Source organism: Caretta caretta, chromosome 27, assembly GCF_965140235.1.
Source record: "Caretta caretta isolate rCarCar2 chromosome 27, rCarCar1.hap1, whole genome shotgun sequence".
Lineage (NCBI taxonomy): Eukaryota > Metazoa > Chordata > Testudines > Cheloniidae > Caretta > Caretta caretta.
In genome coordinates this window covers 11,364,211-11,389,391 of record NC_134232.1, presented here as the reverse complement: position 1 = coordinate 11,389,391, position 25,181 = coordinate 11,364,211, and the positions used below count along the sequence as shown (strand labels likewise).

Here is a 25,181-nt window from a genome sequence, read left to right as displayed (position 1 = left end):
CCCTCCCCCTCGGGAACTTCTGCTGACGGCCCCGGCCTCTCCATCCGCTTCTCTGGGCCGCCCTTGCCCAGCCCGGCCAAACGGGCCAATCGGCGCGCGGCGCCGGAGCCCCGCTCAGCCAATGGCCGCGCGTGCGGCGGCGCCGGCGCCGGCCCAATGAGCGCCGGGCGTGCGGGGCGCTGCCAGCCAATGAGTCTGTGCAGCGGCGCGGCGCGGGCCCGGCTCAGCCATATCCCTCCGCCCGCGCGGCTGCCCGGCCCCTTCCCCCCCCGCTCCGCCTAGTCGGTGCGCGCGCTCCCCCACCCGCGCGGCCCTTTCTCCCTCCGCCGCCCGCCCGCCCGCCCCGGGGTCCCCCACGCACCAGGAGCCGAGAGCGCGAGCGAGCGAGCGGGACCCCGCCCCGTGCCGGAGACGCGCCGCCGCCATGGAGCTCATCACGATCCTGGAGAAGACGGTCTCGCCGGGTAGGGGCCAGCACGTGGGGGAGGGCCCGGGGAGCGGCCGGGCGGCGGCGGCCGCCGCCGAGCCCCGGGAGGGCGCGGCCGGGCCTGAGGGGGTGGCCGGGCCTGGCGGCGGGAGGCCGGGCTGGGAGGCGGGCTCCGGCGGAGGCCGGGCGTGGGGCCCGCCCCGGCTGGCGGCGGGGGGCGAAGCCGGCCCTGCAGCGGGGCTTGGGGAGCGGGGGGGGCCCGAGGCCGGGCGCTGGATGAGGGCGGAGGCCGGGCGGAGGCGCTAGGCCGCGGGGAGCCCGTTTGCCCCGCGCCGGGCCGGGCCGGGCCGGGGGGAGAGGAGCGGGGGGAGGGGCGGGCTCGGGCAGTGACTGACTCCGGCTCCCCCCCCCACCCCGCAGACCGCTCCGAGCTGGAGGCGGCGCAGAAGTTCCTGGAGCAGGCGGCGATCGAGAACCTGGTGAGCGCCGCGGGGCGGCGGGGTCCCGCGGGCGGGGAGCGCCCCGCCCTGCCCCGCGCAGGCCGAACCGCCATCAAGGGCGCAGCCCAACTTGCCGGCTGCCAGCCGGGGCGGCGGCCGGCCAATGGTGACGCGCCCGGGAGCCGCGCCGGCCAATGGGGGCGCGGAGCCGGGGCGGGGGGGAGGGCGGTAGGCTGCGCGGCGCTGCGTGTGCCGCGACGGGGCCTGCGGTCCATGTGGGGAGACCGGGCTGCGTAGGGTGCGCCCGGAAGAGGCCCTGGAGCTGGGACACCCCCCCCCCCCCACCTCCCTGTAGGCCCTTCACTTCCCCTCTGTTCCCCCCGCCCCAGGCAGAACCTGATCCTTCATCCTGCCCCCTTTATCTTGTGCCTGCCATGCTGGGCCTTTACCCTTCTCTGCCTGCTCTCAATCCTCCCCCCCCATTGCTCTCATGGGCCGGTACATTCCTTCTTCCCTTTGCCAGGCCTTCTGATTGTCTCATTCTTGGCCCTTCGTTTTCCTCTTTCCTCTTCCAGTGTTTGGATCCTGTTTACCTTTCATCCTAGCCCCCTTTACTCTTAAGAGGACCCTCACTCTCTTCTGAACTAGGCGCTTCTCCCCTCCCCCCGTCCCCTCCCACTTGTCTGTGGCCCAGATAAGGTGGAGGTAGGGGATGAAGGTGTTAACACTGTTGGGGTCCACTGCCCTGGGTGGAGCTAGAGCAGATTTAGAATGCATTTAAGGGAAACGAAAGGCTCCGGGTCACTTTGTTCCAGAGGGAAAGGGTACTCAAAAATCTGCAAATGACACTCTGCCATTAGTGTGTTATGAACTCTTAGTATCGTCTACACATGCGCATACTAAAATCAAGGGAGGATTAAGTTAAAAATATGTCCTACCATTAATGTATGTTGTGTGTGTAATCAAGGCACAACATTACAACCATTACTCTACAATAAGGGTGCATGGATCTTATTCTTAGAATTGCTATTCTGCTTTCATCCTGGAGGCAATCTCTGGTTCTTTGTGTGAGTGATTAAATATGAGTGAATTATTGCATTCCTCTTTGCTGCTGTGAAGGTTAGTTGGCACTGACTTGTCTGATGGATTGGAGGTAAAAAAAAATTGGGTGTTCAATTTTTTGGCAAGCATATACATTCTTTCCTCTCCACCAGCATAAATTGACAGCCTATGCAGGTTATTTGTATGTAATTTAATGTTAAAGGCTTGTGAAATCTGGTAATCAAAGTTGCTTACCGTTTCACATTGGCTCCAATTCTCTGGCTAACTGTTTAATGAATCATTGCCCTCCAGTGAAACTCGAGTTTTTTCTGCCCTTAGGGCTCTTGCTGAGTCTTCCTGCAATGCTTCTGTGTGTGGAAGCTGTGAGTACACCCCAATTGGGTTTGGGTTTGCAGTCTAAGAAAATTAAATAAGAAATTCTAAATTAGAATTGTGATTTTTGGGCCTAGAATGAATAAAGCTATTGTCAGTAGTTTAAAAAAAAACAGCACCTAACCATTTGAGGGAGGCAGGTGAGAGAAAATAAAGAACTGGTGACTGCTGGCTACTCTTATCTTTAGTGGATTTTCCTGGCATAGTCTTCATCAGATATATGGCATTTGGGGAGTTGAGCCCACTGTTTCCCCTCAAGGGATGTGTCCTTGCAGCACTTTCACTTTCTATCCCAAAAACATTCCTTTCCTGAAAGCTTCCCCGATTTTTAATTTAATCCAGGCTTGCAAAATTTTGTGTCTCAAATATTAATACATTTTTGATGGATAAGTAAACGTAGCTTTTTCATTATGGTAAAAGGTGAACAAGTAGATTTCTTGCCTTGGGCATTGCATTTTTCAGGATATTTTTGCAAGACTGATTTAGCTTAAAATGGTGGTTTTAAACTATATATTTGTTTACAAACTCTGCAGTTTGGGTGTTAAAACAGATTCTTTGATAGCTTTATTTAACTTTTTTAGGTGATATTTTGGACCATGAAGAACACAAGTTCCTCTGTCCTCACTACCTGCTTAAAAATGGCTGCATAGCTACTTTTAGGTAGTCTTTCTTAGGCCCTGGTTTCCACTAGAAATTTTGTTTGTATTAACTATGAGTGCAGTTGCACCAATTTAAAAGATTGGTTAAATGCTAGTATAAAGTAGAGAAAACCATTTCAGAAAGGCTTGATTCCACCATGTCTGAATCACTTTGGTATGAATTGATATTGAAACCAGTGCAGCTGCACCAAAAAACACATACACAATTTTTAGTGGAGACAAGGCTTTGGTCAGTCTTCGCACAAGAGTCGCACTAATGGAGCTCTTTCTCCATACCACACAAAGCAGAAACGTATCACGTGTCAAGCTGTCAAATTGCGAGTAGTCCAAATCCTAAAGACTTTTTCACTTGTTACCAAAACCAAACAGTACAAATGCAGGTATTGATAAACATACGTTAAATAGCCCTGCAAAAATGATATCTTTGACATTAGAGAAATTGTGTAATAAACTTACTCTTACAGAAATATTTTACTGTATATAAAGCACCTGATTTGAGCTTTTAAAAGCATTAAAAAAATTCCAAAAGGAAACTGGCTTGGTGCTCCCCTTGGAAAAAAGAAATATTTTTTTATTCGATGTGACATTTAAATTCATGTTAGTTTTAAGAACACAGACAGTCCTGGGTGATATAGGCCTTGGAATAGGACCTGAGTGCTTTATTTAAAGGCCTACTTTAAACAGACAATAGGATTGTGAAAGGTATCTGAGTGTCTCAAGTAGTCTGAAAAAAAATCCAACAAAGTCACATCTAGTTAGGTTGCTTTCCAGCAGTTCTAATTAGAATCTTAACGTTCGTAATCTTGGTATAAAATACAGTCATTGTATGGTAGCAGCAGTATGCTATTGGTCAGATACTTTCCAAATTGTCCAAAGAGTTTTGCTCTTGTTTGGTTGGGTAAAAATTTAATTCTCTTTAGTTAGAAAAACCTAATGGATCGGATTCAGATTAAGAGCAGATTATGTGTTTGTATCCATTGATAAGCAAGTTTTCTTCTCCTGACCCAGCCCACTTTCCTTGTGGAACTGTCCAGAGTGCTGGCAAATCCAGGGAACAGCCAGGTTGCCAGAGTTGCAGCTGGTTTACAGATCAAGAACTCTTTGACGTCTAAGGACCCAGATATCAAGGCCCAGTACCAACAGAGATGGCTTGCAATCGATGCCAATGCTCGCAGGGAAGTCAAGAACTATGTAAGTAACTTCTGTACTTCAGTGAATTCCATTTTTGTCTATTCACTTCCAAACAGCTTATCACTTTTCACACAATATGGCTGAGTAACGAACATTTGGCTTATTTCTCACTGTTAGAAAAATTGGTTTCTGAGTAACAGCCGTGTTAGTCTGTATTCGCAAAAAGAAAAGGAGTACTTGTGGCACCTTAGAGACTAACCAATTTATTTGAGCATGAGCTTTCGTGAGCTACAGCTCACTTCATCAGATACATACCGTGGAAACTGCAGCAGACTTTATATACACACAGAGAAGATGTCAAGAATTATAACATTCATAAACCAGTTGGAGAACACTTCAGTCTCTCTGGTCACGCAATCACAGACATGAAGGTCGCTATCTTAAAACAAAAAAACTTCAAATCCAGACTCCAGCGAGAAACTGCTGAATTGGAATTCATTTGCAAATTGGATACTATTAATTTAGGCTTAAATAGAGACTGGGAGTGGCTAAGTCATTATGCAAGGTAGCCTGTTTCCTCTGGTTTTTTCCTACCAGATGTTCTGGTTTAACTTGGATTTAAACTTGGAGAGTGGTCAGTTTAGATGAGCTATTACCAACAGGAGAGTGAGTTTGTGTGTGTATGGGGGTGGGGGGGATGTGAGAAAACCTGGATTTATGCAGGAAATAGCCCGACTTGATTATGTAAAGAGTTGTCACTTTAGATGGGCTAGCACCAGCAGGAGAGTGAATTTGTGTGGGGGGGTGGAGGGTGAGAAAACCTGGATTTGTGCTGGAAATGGCCCACCTGATGATCACTTTAGATAAGCTATTACCAGCAGGACAGTGGGGTGGGAGGAGGTATTGTTTCATATTCTCTGTGTGTATATAAAGTCTGCTGCAGTTTCCACGGTATGCATCTGACGAAGTGAGCTGTAGCTCACGAAAGCTCATGCTCAAATAAATTGGTTCGTCTCTAAGGTGCCAGGAGTCCTCCTGTTCTTTTTGTTAGAAAAATTGTTACTTTTCTTACCATTATGGAACAATGAACCTCATTTGTGCTTAATACTTTATGTTGCTTTAGCACCTTTAATCTGAGGAGCTGTTTCACAAGCATTAAATTGCAGAACACACCTGAGAGGTAGCTAAAGGATAGGAGAGGGAACAAGTTCACCAACTCTGTAATGCAGCTTTCTCTGGGGTAGAACACAGCACTGTGGGGTTTTTTAACTTCTCGTAAACCGAGGTCTAGGGCTGTGTTGCTTTAGTTCAGGGGTTCTCAAACTGTGATATGTGTACCCCTGGGGGGGTACATGAGACCTCTCTGGGGGGTTCGTGGGAGAGACTGTGTAATGGTGGATTTTATTTATTGCATTTTCATAATAGGCTGCATAGATGAAGCTTTAAAACTCTGGGGGAATTTGCGTTATAAAATACGGTAGTTAATTTATTTCAAGATAGACCAATGAGAACACAGAGACACTGACGTACAGAGCACTCAACTCCAAGCACCATACACCACAGGTTCAGTTGCCCAGCAACTGTCCAGTCTAACTGAGCTCGGAATTTAGTCAGGGTTGTTTTGGGGTTTTTCCCCAGTTGTATATGTCCACTATAACTATCTCTGTATGTAACAGTAAAATATGGGCAAATGGCTAAAGAACAGGTGGTGTTAGGAAGAACACACAACGCATCAGTGATGAGAATGGTGGGGGTATGTGGGCATCTGGTAGATCTGGAACAGGGTATTTCCATAAGAAAAGTTGGGGAACCTCTGCTTTAGTTAATCCTCTCCAGTGCTTGCAGCCTGGTAAGTACTCTTCCCAATCTCATCGTTGCCGGATGTGTAAAATATGTGGCAAATGTCTACTTCTGATGCTTAAATAAGCAATGTAGGATAGTGCTTAGGGAAGAATAATATGTCCAGCACCCATTAAGATAACGTTAGAGGGTAGGTTTTTCCACCTCTGTTCTGCTACTAGTTTTTCTTTTCCTTACTATGGAAAAAAGGTGGGATTTGCTGTTGGAGCATGGTGCTTGAAGGAAAAGTTATAGGTGAGGTTTTGGGGCAAAAACTGAGACTGCTTTTGTATTGTTAAAGCATTCTTCAGAAGCACATGAATAGCCAGATGAAAAGATTTCTGAATGGTGAACTGTGATTCCAGACTTTTTGGAGGATATAGTTTTCATCACTAGTAATTTACAGATGCATTGGGATTTGATTTTTATTCTTCATACTTGAACAATTTCTTCAATTTTTTTTTTGACCGTGTTAATTGTAGCTTCCATTGTGAAGTCTCTGAGACAGGGACAGTCTTTCTGTGTGTACGCTGGGCCTAGCACACTGTGGGTGTTTACAGAATACAGTTAAAATAGTTACCTAAATTCCAGGTGCTGAAAGCTACCGCTAAGTTTTGTAAAGATGTGGAGTGTCTTTGTGATTTGTCAAGCTAAAAGCTATGACCTTTGTCAGAGGAGATGGCAAGAGATTTTAGCTGTGCTAGCAAGTGGTTAGCATGAAGAGACATAATGCTGGCCTGGCAATAATGACTTTCCAACAAATAACTGCTATATTCTTTAATGACAATGGGTCATTTGCTGTCAGCCAGAGTGTCCTTTGTGCTGGTTATCTTTTTGACTTTTGAAGATGTATGTGCACTTGGATCTATGCAGAACTTTATAGTGGGTACATTCTGGATGCAAATGGACTATCCATTCTGCATAATCATTTGTCTCGGATAATTGGTGTCTTTGAATGTTTAACACTTACGTAGTGTTCTCCAGAGTAAGGTTGGGTGATTAGATATTGTGTGATAATCTAACTTTTTTCAGTTATTACTTTCAATGGGAGGGGAAGGGGGTAATGCTGTTTTGATGTTTTTGACTTCAGTTGTCAAATGTGTGTCAGGAAAATTTAGTAGCTTTTGTTTCTGGTAATAGTATAGTTACAAAATAACAGATCCCTAGTTTAGGAGCTGCAGTGTTGTAGTATATTGAAGGAAACTCATCAGTTTCATTTGCTTTTAATACTGTCCCTCCAAAGAATTAAAGTAATAATCGTTTACTTATTGTCATTGGATCATCTGGTGCAAGTGATCTACTGAGAGAACTTTTTGAGTTAAGATTCCTGATGACTAGCTCTTTCTTAAAAACTTGGAGAATATTCTTATTTGCACTACCCTTTTTCCTGTTTAGAAGTTAAGTGGGAGTTGTGACAGGACAATTTCCTGTGATATCTTTGGGACATCTTATTGAACTAAACTTAAATAGCTTTGGAGTCCATTGTATTATGAATGAAAAGTGTATATATTATTGTGAGATTATATGTAACTTATCTGGGGAGGAGACTTGGCCAATGTAAAACTGGAGAAGTGTCAAAGTATTATTTTAAACAATATGCCAGATAAGAAGGAACTTGGGGACAAACAAAATTAAATAGGTTTCCTAGGAGACACCTGGATTGGGTGGGGAAGGGGTGAATGCAAGTTCCCACCTCCAGACCCAACCTTTTGAAGCTACACCCTGAAAAGAACCATTATCTGACTGATAACATGTTCATGGTCTCTAAAGATCAAAGACCCAAGCTGTATATAAAAAAAGATTGAGTTATGAATATGCTTGTTCTGGGCTAAAAGCTGGTAAACCCGTAATAGGATTTAAAGGGCTGATTGCCTGCCAGACCCTTGTTGGAGTTGGGGCGGCGGGGGTGGGGTCATTTCTGGTAAGCTTATTAGCGTACGTGTGGGTTTTTACTGTTTTTAATGTTTTCTCTGTAATGCTTTCACTTTAAGAATAAATGTACTTGCTTAGAGAGAGCACTGTGGTAACTTAAAACTGGGCAATTACAAAGCCTTTGGAGTGAAAGCAACGTGCAGATGCTGACCAATTAAGGCAGATTGGTTTGCTGGGAAATTCTCAGTTTAGACTGGGGACTGTGCAGCATGGAAGAACACTGATCAGGATGGAGAAAGATGCCTCTCCATCCAAGCGAGATGATGGCTGGGAGCCAAAAACCTAATAGTGGATGCATTTGCGGATCACAGGGGGGGTGCAGTTGACCTAAACTGTGACAGGAATGTGTTGACCAATTGCTACTCTCTGATTATCAGTAGCCTAATGTGAAATGAGTTGGTGTATCAGTCGCATTTGGCTCCAGCTGGTATTGTGAATACCAAAGATTGAATGGCCATGGAAGCTTTTCCACTATTCCTAAAGGTCAACTAAGACAATAGTGGTAGGTTGCTTGGGAGAACCTTGCAATACCACCAACATTGCTGTACCTATTGTATGGATAAATGGAAGATCTAAGTATCCAAGGCTGAGTGCCTGCAATTAGTAGAATTTTTTTTTAAAAAATGGAAGTTATTTGTTGAAGTGGAGAGTACAGAATGTCTTCGCTGCTGAACAAAGACTAGAAGGACTGTTCAGCAAGTCAACAAGTTAGAATAAGCAGAAAGGTCACAATAATTTGTGCCATACTAGTCAGCCAGAAGCAGTTCAGTGCTTCCTATTGGGACAGTTTGACTTAGAGATTCAACTGTAATAGAAATTTAAAATATTATTCACCCCCACTCAAAAATAATCTTCTCATAAGCTGTCCAGTTATATTTTTGATTTGGAATGCCATTTATCCAATTTTTTTGTGATTAATTTTTATTCGTTTTCATAATACAAAGAGGTAAACGACTCCCAGCATATATATGTTTACCAAATGCTGCCCATTTCCCAGGATATCCAATGCAGTTATTCAGCTTTACAACTCATCAAAGCTGCAAGACCAGGCAATAGAGAATCTGACAATATTACACAGGCATAACATGTTAGGGCGGGGGGTGGGGGGAGTAACAATTTAAAAAAACTTACATACACAGGCAAAACAAGGAAGGAGAGGGTGGAGGGGTGGGAAGTTGGAGCGGAAAAAGCCGAGAGGTCAGGTAGAATGGAAGTTTAGTATTGTTTGAGCTATCTCAGCATTCTTTGTCAAGTGTATCAAGAAATGGGGTCCAAATTACTTCAAATTCATGTAATTCTTCTCTAAGTTGAAAAGCTTTCTTTTGCTGATGATTTTTCTGATTTATAATCTTATAGAAGAAAAAGGGGAATTGTTCCCTTCCTGTTTCATTGCATATGGGCACTCTTCACAGAAAATGAAGGGTGCCTTTGCGAAATGTATGGAATCATGCAGACAAATCCTGCTGCCTGGAGGGGATAAACAACTACCTTGTTAATATAAGGGCAAACTCATTTCAGATGCTGGGGTTATATGCTTGTTTGTAGAGAGAGAGAGACAGAAAATCTACCTGTTTTAAAATAAAAATAATGTAAAAATAAAATTGATCAGCTAACTCATGCTAGTTAAATTTGCTGTACTCTCTCCCTCCCTTCCCTTCCCTTAAAGTAGAGATCTTTGATTCCAATCTTTTTATATTGGATCTCTGATATCAAATAATCAAAGTGTAGACTATGAAATTGATTTGGAAATGTCTGACTAAATTGCTGATGTTTTCTCCACAGGTGTTGCAGACATTGGGTACGGAAACATACAGGCCCAGCTCAGCCTCACAGTGTGTGGCTGGCATTGCTTGTGCCGAGATTCCCATGAACCAGTGGCCTGAACTCATTCCTCAGCTGGTAGCTAACGTTACAAATCAGCATAGCACTGAACACATGAAAGAGTCAACGTTGGAGGCGATTGGTTACATCTGTCAGGATATTGTAAGTGCGTTCTCTTGAATATATGGTATGCAATGTCTTTTCTCACCCTTTCTCCCTTCTAAACTTGTTTTCTCTAGACAGCTATTTGCAGTCAACTGCAACAAACCCGTATAGGCTGTTTTGTTGCCTGCAGGTTGAGGATGTCTATACTAAGAGTTAGGCAGCAGAATGATTCCCCACAAAACCCACGGATGAGACCAAAGTACAGAGTGGCATCTGAAGGAAGAATTGACCTGGTTTCACGACATAAATCCAGGTCATCTTTACTAAAGTGCAGATTTAATCATGGAGTGTGCATGGTGTTCAGCCTGTGGAGATGGGTGCCATTTTCAGAACCCAGATAAATGTCCTGATGAGTAAAATGATTACAACTAAGTGGTAAATGCTTACTGAGGTTGTCTCTGGGGACTCGAAAGTCTAAATTATTTCATTATATCATGGGCTAGGTATCTTCTATATATTGACCAAAATATTTTGCTCTGTACAGCACCTTCCTGCCAAGGACCTTAAGAAAACAGCGGTCACAATTTTTGTGAACAACTTGTTTTTAGTATCAAACTGTGTTGTGTATATAGGACAAGTGGCTGATCTGAACTGCACTTAAAAACCCTGTGTTCTGACCTAAGGCTGAAAACAAAAACTGGCTTCCTGCCTGTTTCTGTGAAAATGCCATTGAATGGTTGTTTTGCCCCTTATTACACTTCGGAAAGAGTACAGATGTGCTCCTTCTGAAGTGTAAAGTGCAGTGCATCTAGTTCATCAGAGCCAGAGAAGTTTATAAAAGCAGTGCTCTAGTCAGGCAAATTTTCTGCGTGATGGTTTTCACAAGGAAAGCAGGAGGTCCGCTTTCACTTTTCAGTCTATGGTCAAACATCTTGTCAGTCAGTGTGTAATAGGATAAACATGTTTTCCCCTTCTACTGCTATTCATGCAGCAAGTGGGATATTTTAGGTGGTGTCCCTTTTACAGGAGAAAGGATGGAATATTGGAATCAAAGTTTGGGAAGCTTCCGTGGTAGACGGAGAGGTCTGAAGAACGTGTAATGACTGCAGAAGGCGGGTCCCCTCCTTGAAGAGGAGAGAGACAGGGAGCAGGCAGTGAGGGAAGCCTCATAGGGTAAAGTGAAGAAACAGTATCAGAAGTGTCAGTGAGGACAGGGAGTGGAAGAAACCAGCAAAAATAAGGCAGGAGGAGAGACCAGAGGAAAAACAGATTTTGAAAGCGACCTGAAAAGATAAGTGTGCCTCTTGCTGCACTGAGTGTCTGAAGGGTTTGAGTTGCTGCCTGACTGATTTGAATTGAAAACTAAAAATTTTTTCAGTAATAAGTTCTGGGGCAAGTAAACAGGCTTGGGAGGGAAAATACGGATACTGAGATACGTAAAATGAGGAGGTGATTCAAAGTTGCAATCACTACTACTAGAATAGCGGGGCTTCAGGTCAACCATTGTCCGTTACAAATACACCCAGGATTTCTAAGTGCATGTCAGCCGTTGTCTGGAAGACAGCAAGTAATTAAGCTTCACTAATCCATAGTGGATTTTTTGATTGTCCTGGATTGCTGAACAGAATTTTTCCTAACAGGAGTCCCTTTTACACTGTTTTGTATTGTGCCTCAATGTGATATTGATAAATCCTAACACAATAGTTTAGGGACCCTTGGGATCTTGCATTCCAGGTACTCATTTTTTCCTGTGGTGTAAGTGATGGTGTTCTGTATTCATCATTTAGTCCCTCCAACCCTGAATGATTAACCTCTACTACCTCTTTTGGTTATAGCTGTCCATCCTTGCTACTGATCCTTGCATGATCCACTGGCAGTATACCAAACGTGGGCCTATTAGTGACCACTGATACATGCCTCTCTGCTCAAACGGTAATAGAGTGGAAATTGGCAGTTGTTTGACCTCACTATAACATAGCTGAATGAGGTAGTCTGAGGCTTGCTGACTTGAAGCACAGTGGTAATATTTAATATTTATTTTTAATATTTGGCACTAGCGATTCAAACTCTGGAATGCATATGCTGTTCAGGTGCAGCAGACTGTGCTCTCTTTAAGGGTGCACTGCCTCGGAGTCACAGTGAGGTGTTAAGTTGCTCATATTTGACTCCTGGCGTTTCTAGTGAACAAAAGGCCTTATGGCCTTAAAGGACTTGAATTTCCTCTGGCTGTAGAATTCACTGCCAAACCGTACTGGGGGGTGGGGGGGGGGACTTGATGCATAGGGGAGCAGGCACCTGAAAAGCAGAGAAGCAATCTGCTAGCCATCAGAACTTCGCCACTATTTATTCCTTGTTTCAGGACCCAGAGCAGCTTCAGGACAAATCCAATGAAATTCTCACAGCCATTATCCAAGGGATGCGAAAGGAAGAGCCCAGTAACAATGTGAAGCTAGCAGCTACTAATGCACTCTTAAACTCTTTGGAATTCACCAAAGCAAACTTTGACAAAGAGGTGAGTAAAGGAAGCAACGGAATTCTGGGTGCAAAAGGCAAGGAGTGAATCCATGGTCTGTGATGAGAAATCGTGCACCACGCTGAATTTTGCTTGATGCGTAATTCCACTGGAGCTGAGACTTGGGTTCTTGTCTGTAAAATTAAAGTTTTAAAGGCTGCTGTGATGCAGAAATACTGTGGAAGTGTTTGGAGAAGACTTATAAAATGAAAAGGGAGCATCACTAGCTTTTTTGGCTAAATATGGACTGAACTTAGAGTTTAGCCTGTTACACACGCTGTGTCCTAATCAAACACTCTGCAATGTTGTTGTTGTCGCCCAAGGGTAAGTCTACACTACATAATTCATTCAATCTAAGTTACTTGGACATCAGTAATTAAATCACTTTGCATGTCCACGCTATGCTCCTTGTATCAGCGGTGCGTGTCCTCACCAGGAGCCCGTCCACCAATTTAACTGCCAGGGTGGAGCGTTGTGGGACAGTGTCTGAAGGGCAACAACGGTCAGTGTAAACAACAGTGTCTATGCACTACCCCTCTCACGGAGGTGGAGTTAAGTCAGTGTAGTGGGCGAGTTTTATCGGTGAGAGCTACATTTTTAGTGTAGATGCTTACAGAGGTCAACATAAGATGTCTTACATCGACCTAACTCTATAGTGGAGACCATGGCTAAGCATGGATCAGCATTTCCTTTCTAGTGGTGTGGCAGCAATCTAGCTTTTTGACTCTACCTCTGAAATTGTGTGCCCTATATGGGGGAGGTGGCATTAAAGTAGAGACCTCTGCTAGCATTCTGAGGTCAGTACACCCCTCGTGTTCCTACCATAGAGATTTCATAGAAAATGGAACTAGTAATTAAAGTTGGGCTGCTCTCTTAATAAAAGCTTTTCCCTAGTCAACCGTTCAGCGGTTGTTGATTTCAGTTGGTGCCTTAACGTTTGAGCTGGTTGAGTAATCCATTCAGCTTGCATTTGTAGTGGACTTCTGCCCTCTAAATGGGCCTGGGAGTAGTAAATAGAATGTTAAATTATTGTATTCCCGATCTCCTCTTAACACCTCCCAGAAAATTAGTGTCCCAGCTAAATCGGCTTTTGACATCTCTTGTAATAATTGCTGGAATAAATCTAGGGGATGACCATAGCTTTTTTTTTTTTGTAGAACTTACTTTCCCTAGTGCTGTGACCTTCTTTTTTTGGGAGGGGGATTAGAGCAATGTACCTACTTGCATGTGACATTCAAATTTGGGATTCACAATTGCAGTGGCCGCTTATCATTTGGAAGTAATTATGAAAACGCTGTGTGGCGAGTGGCTGCCTATATCCTTCCTAGCTCTTGTAGCAATGTAATGTTGGTGGCAATAATTGCTGAGACGATCAGGTGCTCTCTGAGCCAAAGAATTAAAATATAATCCTGTTCGGAAGATTTTTAAACCCTTTTGCATAATTACACTTCTAATTCTTTTTCATTTGCAGTCTGAAAGGCACTTTATTATGCAAGTAGTTTGTGAAGCAACGCAATGTCCAGATACAAGGGTAAGTGATAATATAACGTCTTGAACGGTCTGTCACTGCACCATCCAGTGACCTCTAGAATTTTAAATCTTATATTTAAAGAAATAGTGCTATATGAATAAGTATATAAACTCGTTTTAATTGGGCTGTGGAATAATTTTAATCACTAATAATTTGCCTTGATATTTGCTTCCCTTTGTTTTAGTCGTGTTCTGTTTGGCTACAAACATGCTAATATTGAGTATTAGTCTCTGAAAAGAGTGTTTGTGATGGTTGCATGAATTCTGCTTCGAGAGTAACGTTTTCTTGACATGCTCAGAAAAATGACACATTTGTTGACCCGCTTCCTTCTCTGACAGGTACGAGTGGCTGCCTTACAGAACTTGGTGAAGATAATGTCCCTTTATTATCAGTATATGGAGACATATATGGGTCCTGCTCTTTTTGCCGTGAGTACTGTAAATCAAAAATGGAATAGTGGCTTAACTCCAGTGTGCTCATGCTTACAATCCGAGGGACAGGAACCAAGAAAATTGCTCCCCTGTGTCTCCCACTCCAACCCCTGCAGTGCAAGAACTGGAGAGGGAAGAGCAGCCTTCCGCTCATGTTCCCACACTCCCCAATCTGGAAAGAGGGCATCTTTCCTTCCTAGGGTGGGATAGAACCATTTATACATTACCATAATTTGCAGTTATAGTGACTTTCCTCCACAAAGAATGAATCCTTGTACGGACATCCTCTCCTGAAATTATATCTATTTAATTATATCAGTGTTGTAGTGGTCACATTTTACAGATTGAATTAGATGACATGCACCCAAGGTTTTGTAGTCACTGGCAGAGCTAGGAATAGAGCCCTGAACTCCTGATTCTTGGTCCCCCTACTTTAACTCCAAATATATGGGAAATAGATTTTTTTTTTAATCTGAACATAAAAGCATCTCACCTCTTCACAGCAACGGTTGTCAGCTATGTTCATAGTGCCCCTCCCTCTGTGTTAAGTGGATTGTAAAATAACTAATCCCAAACATAGGTAATCTAAGAAACGTTCAGATACTCTTAGACATTCCTTATGCTTTCCCCATCCCTTTACACAGGACTGGAATTCTGCATGTTTGTTTAAAGTAGGACTTACCTGCCACTCCGCCTGTGTGAAGAGGAAATTGGTTTTCTGCCCCTTCCTCATTGGAATTTTCTTTTCCATTTCTTCTGTGTGGCAGTTGCTACTAGAGGATGGGTGGGCACTTAGCTTTTAAAAACTGCATATTCACAAAACACCTGGCAGTGCTGTAGTCACAGGGGACGGGACCTGGCACTTTTCGTTGCCTGTTCTTTTACAGGCTTAGGGCACTAAAGGCTGAGTCTAAATATAAATGTGGTCTCTACGTTTGCTGCAGGCGTGCCTGCTTTTCATTTTAATTTCTAAAGCCCTTCTCTTCCTGAACAATTGCAGAATATTTCAACCTGGATGCTTATAGTACAACTATAATGCACCCACCTCTGGGACAGAGCACTGCAACTAACTAGCATATACAGTAGCATTACATAGTAGTGAAGGGGGAAACATCTGTTTTTACTAAAGAGCCATAGAATCTTCAATATCCTGGCAGAGGACTCAGGACTTCTGACTTAGGTCTCAGTTAAAGAACCACATATTGTAGTTGGAACTATATTTTGAAGGGAGAGTAAGCCTACATTAATTTCAGATAAATAATGGAATACACAAAATTCACAAACTTTGCCAATATCTCTAGATTTTTCCATCTCATAGGTCGCCTTCTGCCTCCACACCACCCTCTTATGTACCACTAAACCTGGGCAATACCTTCATAAGCAAGACATCCTGAATGTAAAAAACAGCAGGTCCCTATGCAAGAATTTCTAACAGTATCTTCTCTAGTTTTTGGTATAACCCTATCTTTTTTTGTAAGGTCTCTCTACAAACACCCCTATTCCAATCAAATCCATGTAACCAATGACTGGAGTCGCATCTCTGTTTGTGCTTGGTACTGTGAACATTTGTGTCTAAGCAGTGTTCATGAGCAATTGGTTGCTATTCTGCAGTCCTTAAAGGCTATTCTCCCTATTGCCATGTCGTACTCTCTTAAAATGTGGAGGTATTGTTTAGCAGTGGTCTCCACTTGTATTGGCATAGCTACATCTCTCTGGAGTGTAGATTTTTCACACCCCTGTAAGTCGTAGCTATATATACCTAACCTTCGGTATAGACGGGGCTAGTTCAACAAAAGAAGTTTTCTGTTGACCTAGCTACCGTCTCTTGGGGAGGTGGGTTATCTGTGCCCACGGGTGAACCTCTCCTGCTGGCATAGGTAGGGTCCACGCTGTAGCGTTTCACATGTAGACAAACCCTAAGAAAGACACGCTCTCTCGAGCTGTCTCTTGTGTCAGGACATCTAGGTTCCTGTACCATGCTGCCAATATGTGGCATCTGAATTACTTTCTCTAAAATGTCCCCTTTTTCTCTACCTCTCCTGTTTCTGAAGATCACAATTGAAGCAATGAAAAGTGACATTGACGAGGTGGCTCTGCAGGGAATAGAATTCTGGTCCAACGTCTGTGATGAGGAAATGGATCTGGCTATTGAAGCATCTGAGGTGAGCTTGGAATTGGTGTTTTGTGGAGATCAGTGTTAGGTGAGTAAAACAGGCAACTGTTGTTTCGAAACATTGAAAAGGAGGGACTGAACCAGGTCTGGAAGCTCCTTTGTTCTTCCAAAGTGCGATTTTTTTTTTTTTTTTAAATGAGAGAGCTGACTCTGAACCCTTGTGTAGCAGTCCTAGGTCCATGATGAGAGATCATGCACCACTCTGAGTATTAAGTGATGCATATCTATTATGGAAGCTGAGACTTGAGGCTGCATGGTATACAAGGCAGTATGCTGGCTTCACCCATTTCCGGGTGCTGTCTTTATGAAGAGCAATTCAGTAGCAAAATTTCTCATTCACTGGCTTAGACGGCTGGATGTCTGTCAGGGGTTTACAAGTAAAGTTTTGTATTTGCAAGTATCTCAAGTTTGTTTAGCAGCTGCAAAAGCTTTTTCCCAGCTCATTGTTTTTGGCCAATAACTTGCTCTGTCCTTGACAGGCTGCCCAAATATTTCTGGGTTTGAGTGCCTTGGAAATACTTACTACAGTTGAAGCACAAGTTGCAGGAGTGTTTCCATTCTTGAGTCCCTATAAGTTGCTTTTGTAAGTTCTCCAAATTTCTATCCATCAGGCTGAAATTCTTCAGGCTGAGTGGCTCTCTTGAGGTAAATTTTTTGGGAAAGCTGGAGCAAAATATTTCTGCTGTTCTGAGATGGGACTAGAACAGGACTTAGTTTGAGTGCCAGAGTGGCTGGGAATTGAAACTCAGCAGGGCTAAAGAGATGTCTTTGAATATTCTGATGAAATTAGGTTGTGATTTGGGAGTTTTGGCTATTTGAAAAGAGCGTTTGTAAAGTGCATATTTTGGGCATGATTTTTTAGCATTCTTTTAAAGACAAGTGAGGTCCCATATGAGTGGCTGATACGGCCGCATAGTGAACACGCGCATTGGTTTGCACATTACATTGAGCTTTGTGCATAAAGTTCTCAGCACCTTGGAAAACTTTAGATCTCTTGCCTCATTAAGGCTTATTAGAGCCCTTCCTCGGTCCTTGTACTGAACAGGGCCACATGAGTATTTTCTTAGGCTGAAGTTTCCTTAGCTCTGTGAATAATAATGATTTCTGTACCATGAGCCAATGACATGATTTAGGAGTTCAGTGATACTGGCACCAGTAGTTTACCTCTAGGAACGTTTAAAGGATTACATTGTGTATAATACATGAGATTTATGGTTTTGGTTATAAAAAGCAATTGGCTAAAATAAGTTCGTATTCTTTAGAGTGGATGGATTGAAAAAGAAAATGGTGTCTTGTTCTCCATGCAGATGCTCTTTCTTTCCAAGAACTGGTAGTGTAAACTTCCTTCTTTAAAGGGAGCTAAATGTATTTTTCTGCTGAATGCTCAAAATAGCAAGGGTAAAGGGACAGTTGGCACAGAGGTCTAATCTGTATGCTAAGTGCCTCTTACCCTTCCTGTTTGGAGGCATTTAGTAATTGTTTAATTTGTAAATATTTGCAGTTTGTCTTCAGCATATTTGTGTAACGTGGGGAGTGGCAGCATGCGTTTGCGGAATAGCAAACTGACCACATGTGTCAAACATTTAACTAGAATAGAATTCAAGAAGTCCTCCTGGGAAAGAGTTCCAGCTTTTTCTGGTGATCTTACAGCATAAAGTAGATAACTTAGATGTAATTCATTTTGTGACTTTTATTTTTATTTTATTTTTTTTCCCCCAGAAGGAAAAGTGTTTCTGTATAGCTATTGAGGATTGTTTTGTAACCTTTCTTTCTAGGCAGCAGAGCAAGGAAGGCCTCCAGAGCACACTAGCAAATTTTATGCTAAGGGAGCACTACAGTATCTGGTCCCAATTCTCACGCAGACACTAACTAAACAGGTGAGTTGGAGGTTCCTTACTATGTGCATTGTCTGGAGTTGTGTCTGTGCACCAAGAACCTTACGCTTATGGTACCAGCCTTACGTTACACAAGCCACTGCTGGAATGCTGTCAGTCCAATTATGTAGGATAGAATGCCATTAAATAATGTGGCCCCTGGTCATTGAATCACTATTCTGTTTTCATAGATGATTCACTAATGAACTGGGACTGGAAGATCCTTTAGGCTCTTTATAGAGTTGTTGGTAAAGGCATGCTTGTTCTGAACACCTCATGTAGCAGTCCTTGGTCTATGATGAGACATCATGCACCACTCTGACTGAATGATGCATTCTTTGTGAAAGCTGAGACTTGAGGCTGCAGTGAAGCTGGTTCCAGCCACTTGAGGTGGTTTTATTATTGTACAACATTTCATTAAGGCAGGTTTCCCTTTCTGATTACTGAAGGCTTTTGATAGGTTATCATGAGTCTGCAGTATCGTTTAGCATGAAGTGTTTGGTGTTTGTTTGTGGAATTAAAAACAGGACATCAAGGTTTTGTTTGCCTCATTTAGAACCCCATTTTTGGTTTTTTAAACCTTAAATTCTAAGCTCTGAGTACCACATTTTACCACACTTGTTTGTTTTTATGAGGACTTCTCAGGAGCTAATTTAGACTGTGGAACAAACCGAATCCAAACAAAACCTAATGAAATCACTTGCTGTACCAAATCTAGTTAACATATTAAATAACAGTTACAAAATTCATGTAGTACCAAGTTCCTTTGTTTGCTCTAGTGTGTCTCAAACTTCACAGGAAATAGCTGCAATTTTTAATGGCTGTTTGAGATTGCTTCCCTGTTCCATGTTTTATTGCTACTTGCCTGAATAAATGGTTCTTTAACAACCTTACAGCCTCCTGTGATTGAACTAATCAGGAAGCATAAGTCATCCTCAGATGTGCACCTTCAAAGGAGTTAGGTTAACAATGGCAGAGCCATCAGCTGGAAGGAGAAGCTACCTAACTGGTTCCATCCAAGCTAGAATGGGTTACTCTTCCAAAGACTAAGCCTGGGGTTAAAGGAGACCTAAAATCTCAGACCCCGAAAAGGGTGTGGTGTTGTGTGGTCTAGAAGAGGCTACTGAGGGTGTCAATTAACTGCATAGAGAGTCACTGCTTCTTCCTGACAGAGATGGAGCTAGCTGGAAAAAGAGAACTTACAAAGGTGTACGTCAGTGGTTCTCAAACTATTTGTTTCACGGGCCACTTGAAAATTGCTTAAGGTCTTGGCAGACCTCCTTAATGATCTTTCCAAATGTTGTTTGTACAGCTAGCTAGCTATTGTAAAGCGCTTTGGATAAAAGCATTATATAAAAAAAAACTTAATAATTAACACTTTTTTTGCTCTACAAATAAAAGCACACCACTCTTATTTTAATATCAGTAGTCTTACCTTTCTAATGCAATGGATGTGTCCTCTCCCCCCCCCCCCCCCCCGCAGCATCCCCCGAGCTGGGGCTGGGAAGGAGGGCCATCTCTCCCTCTCTCCCCCACTGCGGTAGCCCCCCGAGCTGGGGCTGGGAAGGAGGGCTGTCTCTCCCTGGCAGCTGCCGCCCTGGAGCTGGGGAAAGTTGCGTCTTTGGCTGCTGCAGCCTTCCATGTCCCAAATTCTCTCCACCCCCTCTTCTCACCCTACTGCCCCCTCCCACCTACCTCCTATTCTCCCCCCCAACGCCACCACCTCCCCTTACATGTGCATCTTCTCCAGGGTCTAGGCACCTAATTAGTGGAGCCACACCTGCACAGTTCCACTAATTAGGTGGGTGGCCCTTCATTCTCTCATGTGCGGCCACCCAGGTGTGCACCTTAGAGGGAACTATTCGTGGACCACCTGAATGGAGCTCTCGGACTACTGGCGGTCCGCGGACCACAGTTTGAGAATCTATGGTATAGATAATACCCATGCCTGTAGACCTTGTATTGTGTTTACACTTTGATGTAAATTGTTTTATCTTCTGATGAAAGAATAACACTTTGATTTGAAGATGTTTGTTTATGTGACTGCAAAATTATGCTCTCGTTGGGCTCCTGAAGAGAAACTCATACAGGAGCCAAAACAGAGTTAACACAGTTGGGAACCACAGGGCTCCACCCAGAGATCCATTCTGAGTGGTTGGACCATGTGGTTCCACCCAGAGTAAGGTGCCCGTCACCTAAAGAGGTGTACTCCTGAGAGAATAAAGGGGCTCTAGGGCGCAGTTTGCCCAGTAACTGACATTTACTTTTTTACGTTTGTAATGTGGACTGAATTCATGTCAAAACAGTCAGTACCTGTTCATATTCCTTGCCCTTGGATCCAGCAAGATCATTTTATCTGTAAGTGGTAGAAGCAAAGTCTGGCTGGTAACAGATATTTTTGCTAAGAGTGACCCAAGTGGTGTTCTCTTCCCAGGATGAAAACGACGACGACGACGACTGGAATCCCTGTAAAGCAGCTGGGGTTTGCCTCATGCTTCTGGCAACCTGCTGTGAAGATGACATTGTTCCTCATGTGCTGCCCTTCATTAAAGAACACATTAAAAACCCAGATTGGCGATACAGAGATGCAGCTGTCATGGCTTTTGGGTGTATTTTGGAAGGGCCAGAGCCCAACCAGCTCAAACCACTAGTTATTCAGGTCAGACCAAGTTTTTCTTGGGAGGTTGGCTTGCTTGGACAAAAATATTTGACTTAATGTAACTACTTTGAGCACTACCCAGGAAGGGAGGTCCGAGATCATGGTGGAGTGTAACCCGTTAGTTTTGCTCAGTTGCTGAACAATCTGCAAAGGAGATTTTTAAGACGACTAAATTTTAGCAGTATTGTAACATGCGGGTGTTTGCATGTGTTCGGCCAACTCCTGTGATCAGTTGGAGTAGCTATCTTTAGAGCAGGAACACCTTTGTTTGTGAGGCACATGGAAGGCACACTCAGCCCACACAGCTTTTGGTTAGTGCAGGCTTTTAACCCTGTGTGTGTTAACTCTCCCTGTGAGGCAGTACGTAGGATTTGAGAATTGAAACTTGTAGGGTTCAGTGCTCCTGGCCTTGTCACTACGGAATACTTTACTTCATGGGCCTTCTTTACATCAAAAGGTGGCTTCTTAGCTTGGGGGGTCCCATTTATCGGTAGACCGTGGAGTAACTACTCTTAAAAGACCATATGCCCAAACAGGTGCAGGCTCATTGGCATCATGCAAGTGAATTAGGTATGATTCTGACTTACTACTAACTGTGTGGTTCTGTTCCAGGCCATGCCCACTCTAATAGAACTAATGAAAGATCCTAGTGTGGTGGTTCGAGATACAACTGCCTGGACTGTGGGCAGGATCTGCGAGCTGCTCCCTGAAGCTGCCATCAATGACATTTACCTCGCTCCGCTGTTGCAGTGTCTCATTGAGGGCCTGAGTGCCGAGCCCAGAGTGGCTTCCAATGTGTGCTGGGTAAGGCAGGACTCCACTGTTATGTGACAGTATGGGCGGGGCTTCTACCAACAGGTGTGGGGTTGAAGGATTTACTGACCAATTCTTGTGAGCACACCTCCTATGTAAAATAGAGGCGTTCAGCAGCCTATGGGGTACTCACTTAAATGATGTGAAGAGATGACTGACTTGTTCATCCACCACAAGAAACCTTGTGTGAACGAGCCTCAAGTCTGTAGTGCCACCCTCTGGTGGGACAGGAAAAAAGGAAGGAAGCTGATGGGGAGAAAGCTAACTGGAAAGATGCTCAGGAAGGAATCCAGTGTGTGAAGTCTTCAGTTTGAAAATGCTGGGGCGACTACTCTTCCCTACAAAGACCTAAGTGGTTATGGTAACTGTATAAAAGAGAGGTCTTCAGATGACTCTGTTTTAATGCACTCTCTTTTGTATTGTCTAGCTTCCCTCCTCGGGCAGCGAAGGCTGCTCATTCATCTGACGGGGGAGACAGGATGTTTTCTCTCCATATTAGCTGAGTGTACTGTCTCTGCAACACTAACTCAAGGAACACGAGATACATCTCATTCCCTTGCCTATGGTCAAGTTGTGCTATGGCCAAACCACTGGGCTGGCTTGGCAAGTTCAACTTTACCTTCTTCCTAATGCATTTAATATTAGGCAGCCTATCTGAACAAACTTGTAGTGTCCTTGCAAGGAGGAGGCATACCTTTTAACCAATCAACTACATCTGCAACATTTTTGAGTCCTTTTGTTATGTTCCAGCAGAGATGTGTGAGGATTATGATGTTAAATCAAGCGTTAGGAGCTGTGTAATTAACATTTTAATTTTCCTTAGTATATTTTCTCAACTGGTCCCAGGAACCTGTGGGGCCTCTGCTCAGCCAAGGGCTCTTCCTGATCCCATTGACCCTGGCAAGGACTCATGTTACTGGGGCTTTTTTCTTCTGAAGACGTGAACGAATGTAAATTTTGCAGATCAAAATGAAAATCATAAGGCTTTCACCTTTTCATCTGTTCAGTTCTTTCGTCCTTTAAGGCAGTTGCAGTCACTACCTGGCCCTGCAGCTGGCAATGTTAGCATTCTCTCAGGCCTTGTCTAGACTAAGGTTTTAAAGTGAGATGATAGTACAAGTTAGCTAACAGGTGTCAAGTCACGTGTTAAAAGCCTCATAGAGTCAGGACTGTGCGCCTTTAAAGAATAGGCTATTAACACATCTTATATCCTAGTCTTGACAAGGCCTCAGGCTTCATTATTGGTTTGAAACATCACTACGCTTGGGTAGCTGGCCATGGGGAGGAAGTCATTAGTCCTGCACTTGGCCTTCTCTGTGGGTGACTTTGATGACTCCTAGTGTTGGTGCCTGGACTTTCCTGCCCCTCGCTTGCTACTGGACTATAAACAACGACAAGTTTTCTTCCTGCTAGTCAGCTTGTTTCATATTGTGAGCTGAATTTTCATTCCGCTGACCGTTTCCTATTGTGTTCGGCGAATTAATTTGGCCACACATCACAGTCTCTCCTAGACCATTGATGCTGCCATGGGAATGACTGGGCAGGCTGACAGATTATTACTTTAAATGTGTCACTTGCCATCCCTTAAACTGGCAAGGCCATGTATGTGGCTGGGCTAGTTTATGATAAACTCACTCCATTGTAGAGACTGTAACCTGTTCTGTATTTCAGGCCTTCTCTAGTCTGGCTGAAGCTGCCTATGAAGCTGCAGATGTGGCAGATGATCAAGAAGAGCCAGCAACCTACTGTTTATCCTCCTCGTTTGAGCTAATAGTTCAGAAACTTCTGGAGACCACAGACAGGTACTCTCAAACCAGCCGGCCTAATTGCTGCAGAAATGCCTTTTTTTATTCCCCTGTCCCACTCCTGTTGCCTCCTAAAGCTCTTATGTGAAGTGATGTGTTAAGGGTGTCAATTCATCATGGCCTAAAGTTTGTGTGACTTGGAGTATCCCAAGAGAAAAGTCATATTTACACATACAGGGATTTTTCCAGTTTTTGGTCTCATTCATCCTTATTGATATCTCTGGAACATACTGTAAATGTAATTTTCTCCTCCAATGCTGTCCTTCAAGTTGTGGAATATCATGTAAAACTGTACACAGAAACATACAGAGGTCTGCACAATATTCAGCAAGCCATTTCAGATATCCTGTCTGTCCTGAGAGTCACTAAGTAGTCAAGACTGTAGCAAGACAGACTAGAACTGTGTGTGTGGTGTGCCTTTCATCTCTGTAGTTTGCATGTATGCAGCGTATCGTGGTGTAGTTTTTATTTTGATACTACAGTAGTACCTAGAGGCCCCACAGCAGATCACAACCATGTTATGCTAGACATGATATACACACAGTAGCATCTGATGAAGTGAGCTGTAGCTCACGAAAGCTTATGCTCAGATAAATTGGTTAGTCTCTAAGGTGCCACAAGTCCTCCTTTTCTTTTTGCGAATACAGACTAACACGGCTGTTACTCTGAAACCACACAGTAGCATTGTCCCTGGCCCCAAACAGCTCGCAAAAATAGACAAGACCGCCATTTTGCAGATGGGGAGTAAGGCACAGAGTAAGTGACTTGCCAGAGGACAAATAGGGAGTCTGGCTGATCCAGTAATTGAACGTTGATCTTTTGAGTCCTTGCTCTAGTGCTTTAACTACAAGATCAGTCTTTGAGGTGGTACCTCGAGGACGAAGGCACATCAGGAGAGAGTGTTGGGAAGCTTTTTCTGAAAGTGCAGCCCCTGCTGTCTGTGGCTAAATAAAGGAGTTTCAGCATCTTTCATTAACACAGATTAATAAAACCAAACTATCAAAAATTTAGCCTAGATTCAAGCCTTGGTATGCAGTAATTAATAGTACAGATATGTTCAGCTTCTGCTGTAGCATTGAGGTTTAACTTTTACTAATTGGTCAAACAAGGTCTATATTGAAGCCAGCATGGCCACTTAGAGCAAAAAAATAAACTCTTAAACTCTTTGCTTCCTGTTTAGGCCGGATGGACACCAGAATAACCTGCGGAGTGCTGCATATGAAGCTCTGATGGAAATAGTGAAAAACAGTGCCAAGGACTGTTACCCTGCTGTCCAGAAGACAACTTTGGTCATTATGGAGCGGCTGCAGCAAGTGCTGCAGATGGAGGTAGACAGAGGCCAAATTCGCTACCAGGGGCATAGGGCAAATGTAATACTCAGCGGCATAATCACTTGGCTGTATTCTGGCTTTAGTCTCTAGCCAATGAGTTCTGCTGTTGATTGTCTATATATATAGCAAGTGTCTTTTGAGAAGCTTGAAGTGGAACAAGCAAATTTAAAGCTGAATTCCTTCTGGTCATAGCACTGCCATTGCTGTGACATCTTAATGTCTATGATACAACAGCAGAGACCTTTCTTCTAAGTATTAAAAGAA

The 25,181-nt window shown here is 43.7% G+C and overlaps 1 protein-coding gene across 1 annotated transcript in view; it reads left to right on the top strand.

The window, feature by feature from the left end:
- The first annotated feature begins 257 nt into the window (after positions 1–257).
- KPNB1 (karyopherin subunit beta 1) overlaps positions 258–25,181 on the top strand; it is a 35,865-nt gene continuing 10,941 nt past the window's right edge. The window contains exons 1-13 of the mRNA XM_048830123.2: positions 258–464; positions 848–906; positions 3,969–4,151; positions 9,645–9,845; positions 12,148–12,300; positions 13,772–13,831; positions 14,170–14,259; positions 16,314–16,424; positions 18,211–18,312; positions 20,744–20,968; positions 21,581–21,772; positions 23,453–23,583; positions 24,767–24,914. Of these exons, the coding sequence (XP_048686080.1) occupies positions 425–464; positions 848–906; positions 3,969–4,151; positions 9,645–9,845; positions 12,148–12,300; positions 13,772–13,831; positions 14,170–14,259; positions 16,314–16,424; positions 18,211–18,312; positions 20,744–20,968; positions 21,581–21,772; positions 23,453–23,583; positions 24,767–24,914 (1,695 nt within the window). The 5' untranslated portion in view covers positions 258–424. The remainder of the gene's footprint in view (positions 465–847; positions 907–3,968; positions 4,152–9,644; positions 9,846–12,147; positions 12,301–13,771; positions 13,832–14,169; positions 14,260–16,313; positions 16,425–18,210; positions 18,313–20,743; positions 20,969–21,580; positions 21,773–23,452; positions 23,584–24,766; positions 24,915–25,181) is intronic.